Source organism: Phaethon aethereus (genome assembly GCF_964289735.1).
Source record: "Phaethon aethereus genome assembly, chromosome: 4".
NCBI classification, from domain to species: domain Eukaryota; kingdom Metazoa; phylum Chordata; class Aves; order Phaethontiformes; family Phaethontidae; genus Phaethon; species Phaethon aethereus.
The window spans coordinates 32,290,478-32,298,762 of record NC_138578.1 but is presented as its reverse complement, the minus strand read 5'-3'; the positions used below and the strand labels follow the sequence as shown (position 1 = coordinate 32,298,762).

Genomic DNA, 8,285 nt, shown 5'->3' with positions numbered 1-8,285 from the left:
GGTTTTTTTCGCCCCTCACATGCAGTATTTTGTTAGTAAGAAGTGGTTGTCAAACATCTTGGCACCAGAAGTTCTCAAAGTCCCAGGTCCATGTTACCAGTTCCATAGTTATGTTTCTTCCTAAGCTATGGAGGAAAACAACAAGTGAGGAATAAAAGCACAAGTAATGACAGACCTGGTGTGGTTTTTTTGTCTGTTTTTATACTATGGAGGGGAACATAGACAAGGAAAGAAGGCTTTCAAAATGGTAGACAGTGCCTTTTGTTCTTATCGTCTTTAAATTAAAACTCTAATCCTCTTCCACAGGCATCCGGTTCTTTGGATTTGATCCTTAAATACTAAACACCATGAGCAACTACAGCGTGTCTTTGGTTGGCCCAGCTCCTTGGGGTTTCAGACTTCAAGGGGGCAAGGATTTCAACATGCCTCTGTCTATCTCTCGGGTAAGTGCACTTGCCTCTTTGCCTGCGTCTGGATATCTGTTATGCTGTGGCTGACCTGCACCTTTCAGACGTAATTATGCAAAGCCATTAATTGCAGATGCTGGGGCTCAACTTGCCCTGTGGCATGGAGGGCTGTTGGTGGGGCTGAGCCGGGGGCGGGGGGGGCGAAGCTGGGAAAATAAATCTTCTGTATCTTCTGAAGGCTCCAACAAAATTGTCTGAGGAAGGACGTGTTCATTTGAAAGTGTTGTTCTCTCTTCATTTATTTATGCAACAAACAAAAGAAACCACCCTTGAATTCCCCTCCCTGCTCCCACCCAGAAAAGAGAGGTGCAGAGGTTGGAGGCTGGCAGGAAACAAGCAATTTTCTGCGCAGGACTGAGCCTGTGCAGTTCAAACGGGAGGCAGTGGGGAGAAATCGCTCATGTTACCCTCATTTATTCAGCAGCTCTTAGCAGCTTGAAGATCTTCTGGTGTCCGTTCTTGCAAATGCCACTATTTACAACAAAAAGGCACTTCGATGACAGTGGTCTTAAGTAGCGGTTCATCAATATGTACCTGGGTGAACGTGCCAGTTTCTCACGAGCGTTTTATAGAGCGTGTGCTCTGAACTGGTATTCAAAGGATTTGAGGAACTAAGTCAAAACAAATGTGATCTTTGTACCCAGGCAATATCTAACTAGTTTCCTACTTTAAAACCACTTTTTCAGAGAAGGCTTGTCTTTCAATGTGGGCAGAGTTTCAAAGCCTTCCTCACATGGCTGAAGAACTTCACATATAAAATACAGGGATGAACTTTGCAATATTGAATGTATAGGATCATTGGAAGTCTCGGGGTGAAGAAACTGGCTTCTGGTGGCTCTGTACCCTGGTACCTTTAAATTTTATTTGCAGTGTGGAAGCATTTGTGTACGCATGGCCCCTTCTCTGTCGACAGCTCTCCTCCCCCTCCTGCATAGTTATATAGTTTAGTGACAAAGATGAATTATTTTTTACACCTGTTGGGACTGCAGAATTGATACTGCCCTGGGAGACGGAGCAGGTTTCTATTTGGGTTTGTGCATCATGGCAATATTTTTAGCTAATCTCAACGAGCGATTCAAACTCTGCCAGTTCATTTAGACTTGGCTTAGCCTTATCCACCTGTGGATTATGCTGGTGAAGTTAAAATACAGTTTGGCTCTGCAAAATTATTTTTATATGGCTAAAGTGGACTGGAGAGCTCTAGAAATGCCTGTGTACAGACGAGTACAGCTGATATCTGAGCCAAAAAGGGGTTGAGAAGCAGTTTATTTCCAAATTCCGGGGATTTTCAAGCTGAACTGTAATTATGTTTCTCATTCAGTAGCTGGTTACTCCTACACTAATGAGAAATTTGAACGGGGGATGCGACTAGCGCTCTCCTGATGTGACAGCAGAGGTGCTCTCATGACAAGGATTTGCAAAAGCATAGGCTCTCGCCTGCGTAGGGTACTCACGCGTGGTACTGATGAGCAATTAAGCCCTGTGGGCAGTAAACCATAGTAACCAACTAGTTTTAGGAAAGGGTAGTACTTTTTTTGCAGGGGCCTCTGCTGCCCTGCAGATTTAGGGTGCAGACCTGCTGTAGGCAGGTTTGCCATCTAAAAGTTTCTAAAGAGGAAATGTATGTTGAAACTAGCCTAGACTGCTAGTTTATTGCAGGAATCAAATATGCTGTCGCATGGAGCAGCCTTAGGGGAACTGGCCTCGATAGCTACGTATAAAAGCCTCAGTTATGGGATTCCCTAATGACAAATGTCAGCGCCCACAAGAGCAGAACGTAATGAGAGATGGGGACCAGGGTGGTTTTAGGACTTTAATTAGTGCATGGGAGGGGGAAGCACAATATCCAATTCACCTATTATTCTTCAGCACTGCTCCTCAGCTTAACTGTTTCTTCTTATTTGCAGTTAAGAGTAGGCAAATATTAGACTGTCTGGTCTTTTTTTTTTTTTCCCCTTTGGATCAAAAAAGTACTTCGTTCTGGTATGCCAATTCAGCTTTGGCCTGATAGCTGGAAGAATTCAATGCCGTGTTCCTGGTATGCCAGAACAGCGTGTACCATTCACCCCTCTCCCCCCCCCCCCCCCCCGCCCTTCTTTTCCTGATGAAGCATAAATGCCTTCCTGTATCTGAGGACTGCTAATTAAATTATTTTAGCAAAACATTAATGAGACAGCAGACTTGTGTTCTTTGGCACGGAGGACATTTTTGGCTTTGTTTTGTTTTTAATTTGTCCTCTTAGATGCTGAGGATGAATCTGGCTGCACTGCTGAGGGCTAATTTCCTGCTATAGTTTAAACTCCTTGAAATTAAGTTCAAATAAAGCACAGTTTACGAAGCACAGAAAATACACTGGTTTCTAAGGCTGTTTATCTGAAAAGCTAATCTCTTTTTACTAATGATTTGAGCAAATTAAGATCTCGTATGGTTCCCTGGAGAAAGTTTTTAGTAAGTCATTTGGCTTTGCACAGATGCAATTTACATGGGTGTGTTCCTTGCTGTCTCTGTAAAGTAAAACAAGCCTGTTTTGTGTTCTTAAGTTGAAATTCTTAATATCAGCGAAGGTGCAACAGGTCAACATTACTGCAGGGGTAGCAGCAACATTTGTTTTTTTGTTTTTTGTTTTTTTTTTATAAGCTGGTACATTGCAGACTAGTTGCAAACGCCATAACCAAGAGCAGCAGTTATTGCAGGGTTATGTCAGTCGCTTAATATAGCTCTCAGTGCTTTAGAGTTGCTACGTATACTTAAACAGCTGTACCCGTTTCATGGTAAGTAGTAGGTGTGATGTTTGGGATATAGCCCTATAGTTAGTGGCATAGATCAGTAAAACAAAAATGCATGCAGTGCTTGTCGTGTGTACTTGCGTCTGGCTGGACTTCAGCGGGGTGGCTTTTCAGGGTCCTCCTCCTTACCCTGCAAAGGCACCTGTCTGAGCCCTGCAGGGTGCCGTTACGCAGCTCAGGAATTCAAGGCCGGGAAGCTGATGTGGGGTGGGAACGGTGATGGGAATGTGTGTGGGGGGTATGGGTCTCATGAAAGAGGGGCCAGTGGGAAGGAAGCTGCTCTGAAAGCAAAATAACTTGATCTTTACCCTCCAACCAGGAGTAAAGGGTGGGCTGAGGTGGTAGAACTACTCCTTTTATTAACAGCCAGGCGTTAAAGCAGCTCCAGCCACCACATGTGGCTGTCCCGTGGGGCTTCCAGGGAGTTTATTCTGTAGTGGTACTTGTATAACAAGCGATTGCAAACGGTGACCCCTTAGCCTGCAGTGAAGAAGGTAGAAATTACTGGAGCCAAGTTGTGCGAACTTAGATTATTCTGAGTTGCTGGTCTTACTTTTTCCTCACGGCATTTTACGTTAGTCAAAGAAGCAACTGTTCTCCGTATTCCCTCAAGACCTATGTTGTGATGCAAAACTGAAAAAATGGAAAGCTAGAGCATGTAAGAACAAATGACTGAGCTGCAAAGTTAATTATGTTCTGGTAGCCGTGAAGTAGCTATTGTAGGAAATGACTTAAGATTCAGACTTTTTCCCTGTGGAAGAAAAACCTTAATGTCTGTCTGTAATATATGTAGTCATGTGAAATGATGTTTGCCATAGTGCAATTTTCTTCGTACGAATGAATTGATTGCTTCTGAATCAACACAGACTGCTGAAAAGACAGATACTTAATAGGTATCTCTGTCTCCACTTGGTAGATTTGGGAGGCATTGTCCCAACTCTTTGAGTGTTGGCTACATTACAGGAATTATATCATGGGTGCTCTTTGTTTCTCAATTACTTCTAAACAAAATTTATTTCCAAGTTGCAGGATCTTCTGCTAAACACCAGCTGGGTCAAAAAAGACTATTGGGCCAAAATAATTGCAGCTGAATTATTTTGGTTTTAATCATGATTGCCAATAATAAGGGATCTGCTATTGCTGGTACCAGTGTAGATCTGTGGTCTTGGATAAATCCTGCTGATGCTAGGGATATGTCTGGTTTGGGAATAAAGTTGGTCTACGCTCCATAGATCTTTGCCTTCTAGATTTGTTTGTGCAAGGGTTTGCTGCTTCTGCTGAATTAGAATAAAGAAGTGCATTTTTGGGGATAAAGTAATCCAAACATACTGCTAGGTAGGATTCCTGGAGTGGCTCTTGGGCATACTAGGTATTATATTTACAGAATTTGGGGTTAATGGTATCTACAACATGGACTATGTCGTTTATGTGCAACACTGTAGATTTTAAAGCAATGCACGCTTCTTTAGAGTTTGAATTAACATTATATTTGCTTTACTTTTGGGGGAGTTGGTTACTTTCCAATGCTTAATTAACATAACCAGAATAAACTCAGTAAGCATGATTGTAGCATGAGAATTGTCAAAACTGCTGTCCTCTGCAGATTGAAATAGTGTTAGGTATTGATGTATTCATCATGTTGTGGTGGCCTGTGAGGGGTTTAGACATTTGTTCTAAATGTATGCTTGAAATATTTGTAGCCTATCAAAATTTTTGTGGTGCAGTCTCTAAACAGTGCTTGTCTCTGTTTTCTGGCAGTATTTACCACTAGAGACAAGGAAATACTGAAGTGAAACTATAGTTTGAACAGTAATGTAGCCTATGTGCAACATATACCCTCCCACTTAATGCAAAGACATAGGATGTTTTCTTGTATTTAAAAGTTACTTTTTTGTGCAATCCTGCTGGCAGCTGTTGCCACCTTCCTTCAGAAGATGTTTCACTATTTGTTTTTCTCCTCCTCTAAGAATTAAATTGAACATGGTCTTCTTGAAATGCTTGACCTGACAGCTCTGTTTTTCTACTGCAACTTCTTTCAGTGTGTTTCCCCCTGATGCCCCCCCGAAGCCCTTCCTGCTTCACTGGTTGCTTTGCCTCTTCAAAAAAACAAAAAAAACAAAACCAAAACCCAAAACAAAGAAATGTCCCATCCCCTTAGAAATAGCTCCTTCTTTTTGCAGGTTTTCAGTTTTCATTATTTCATCTGTTTCAAGTATGTCTTTCTGTGGTGGTGTTGGGAGCTTACAGCTGATGGAAGGCTCATGGTAATGAATCTGTCAGCAAGCAGTACACCCAGGGAGTAGGTGGAAGAGCAGGCTGCCTTGGGATCAAGTCGGGAATGCACGTGCAGCACATAGGCTGCGTGATATTCATCCCACGTGACATTCTTCAAGGTATCAGGAGTCACTGTCAGAGGAGTTGTCTCCTCGGCTCTACCACTTTCTTTCCTTCCCGCCCGGGTAGAGATGTCGTCAACCAGCAAGTTGTCCACGTGGATGGAGCATGCATGATTTGTTTTTTCACAGTGTTTGCTTATTCAGGGGTTTGGCTTTGGCCTCCTTAATATTTGGAAGCAAGTTATTTTAAAGTCATTAACATCTGTGAAAATAACATTAATGAGATGAGAATAAAGGAAAAAGGTGCTTTGAATGGACCTAGAGCATGTCAGCTTTGATTGACTAAAGTCTGGCTGAGCCACTTGCCCTTGTGTTTGCCTGAATTATTTTATTAAGCCATATGTGTCATTTACACAAAACTTGATTTTACTGGAAGTATGAAATAAGTTATTGCAGTGGAGGACGGGGGAAATGGTCTTTCAAGCAGGCATGCAAAATAGGAGAGGAACACTAGAACAACTGCTGGCCCTGGCCAGTGATAATTGTGTTGGTAACTTTATGCTTCATCCTGGAAGCTATTGAGAGCTACTAACTAAGCCCTAACTGGCAGCTGCTGGCATTGCTGTGCTAGTTTGATTTGCTGCAGAGTTGTGATGGTTTGCACAAAATGCAGCTGAAGATGCAGCATTCCACTACTGCAGCTTCCTGGCACAGGGTCAGCGATGCCGGCAGAGGTCACAGCACTTCACCTGCCGGTCCTGCTCCTAGGGCAATAAATTCTGTGTTTTACAGGATCTATCTGTGCTTACGAAATGGATGGGATTAGCCAAGACATAAAGCAAGAAGTGTTATTCTGTTCTGTTTAATTCTATTTACAAGATGTGGTTTACTGGAAAAAATACCGAGACTGACAAATGGGCTACCAGTGCCGAGGTGTGTATCTTCTCCACACCGAGTCCTGAAAGACCAGAGGGTTTTCTTTGGGAATCAAGTGGAATATGGACAATTATAAAGCTCCCAGCCGCGCAAGTCGTTTAGTACGAGTGAGTTTTCTGGAAGCCCTAAGAGTGCTGGTTTGTGCTTCGGAGTTTGCATAGTTGCCTACAAGCAACATCCCCCTTTAGAGAGCTCCTCAGTTTAACTTGAAGATGGAAAGAGAGGTCGGTTGGTACAGGTGTAATTTCCTAATTACCTCTTTTCCCACTGCTGTTCAACCTCTCTGTGCTGAAAATTGGGAAAAGGGCTGTGTTTCCCCTGCCCATTTGTTTTCCTTCCTTTGCCTGTTGCGCTATGCGGTTTAAAGCAAGACAGACCATCACTGGAGCGGGGTTGGGAAGAAGGGAGGGCGTGAGGGAGATGATGCTGAAGGGTGTCTGTATCTCATCTGTTCATGACCTTATTTGTCAGGGAACCTCCTCAGACCAAACGGGAAGCTAAATTATTTTAAAATAGTTCCTCTACTGATGTCATTCCCCCAAAAGTGAAGCTGGCTGTATTGGGGTGGGGGGGAGGAACCAAAGAGCTTGTAGCTGAGGGATATCTGATGTGATGTGTGAGTGTATTTTTATAGCATTAAAAAAATGCTGGTAACCTTATCCCCTGAAGTGACAGTTTAGTTACACTATGAGGAGTACAAGTTAAATATTTCACGATGGAAAAATAAAAGTATTTGTTTGCAGTGTCCACTTCTCAAAGACAGATGTAGTGAAAAAATAAACTCCAATTAGATGTTCAGAGCAGATGCAAAATTGGCAGTCCTTCCAGAGGCCAAAAAGCAGGACCATTTATTGAATAGTAACTGCAAAAAAATTAAGCATGTTTTCTTTGCGAGTATCTGGCCCTGGAGGCCTGACAACTTCTGTCGACTTCCCCACTGTTTGGAGATGCTATTTTTAGTGTAACTGTTTTTCTCATTATTCATTGGCCGATGGCTATCAGAAAGCATTGTGAGAAGAAACATGGTGTTGAAAGGTTTGTTTGTTTGGCTTTGGTATGAAGCCAGGAGATAACATTGTTGGCTTTTCTTCCCCCTGCCCCCTTGTTTTGACTTTTTAAGAATAGATTTCATGTGTTATCAATATAAGGGAAAGTGTGAGAGAAAACTGTCTCTCACGTGCCTAAAGCAGTGGAAATATGAGAAAGGTGACGCTCCTCCTGCCAGTGGTCAAAAAGAAAAAGAAATTGAGGCTGAGGTTTGAACAACAATGAGAAATAGAAGTACCTTTACTTCTATAGGTGGCTGTTACAAGAATAGAGACAGAAGGAAAGGAGGCCACTGCTAAGGCCAGTGGTACATGAGTCTTTGAATGACTCAAGTCTTCAAGGCGGTAAAAGTAGGGAAAATATGACAAAAGTATCTGTTCAGGTTCCTTTGCTATAAGAAGTCCTTGAGATGAATTTGCGGAGAGAGTTACTATCTTTTTTTGGGAGAGTTGACATGGGTGGAAGAAAAAGGCTGTGAACTGTGGGCACAGAGTCCCTTTGAGGTGCAAGTAGCTTCAGTTACCATGTTGACTTAAAGTCTCGCTTGTGTTAAGGAGTTTATACTGTCCTGCCGCTCTGATGCGTGATGCTGGTGACGGAGCTGATAGGTGAGAGGTGGAGTGTCACTAACTCTGCTAGCCTGGTTTAAATGCAGATGAGCTGCTGCTGTATGTTGGGAGGCGAGTGTGGGCTATATGGGTCTAGATTAGGGC

General features: G+C 42.8%; 1 protein-coding gene across 4 annotated transcripts in view; it reads left to right on the top strand.

The window, feature by feature from the left end:
- Positions 1–347: 347 nt before the first annotated feature.
- Positions 348–8,285, top strand: part of PDLIM5 (PDZ and LIM domain 5) — a gene marked incomplete at both ends in the record, with an annotated part of 125,951 nt that continues 118,013 nt past the window's right edge. For all 4 annotated transcript variants that reach the window (XM_081999428.1, XM_081999431.1, XM_081999430.1 and 1 more), the window contains one exon: positions 348–443. In XM_081999428.1, the coding sequence (XP_081855554.1) occupies positions 348–443 (96 nt within the window). The remainder of the gene's footprint in view (positions 444–8,285) is intronic.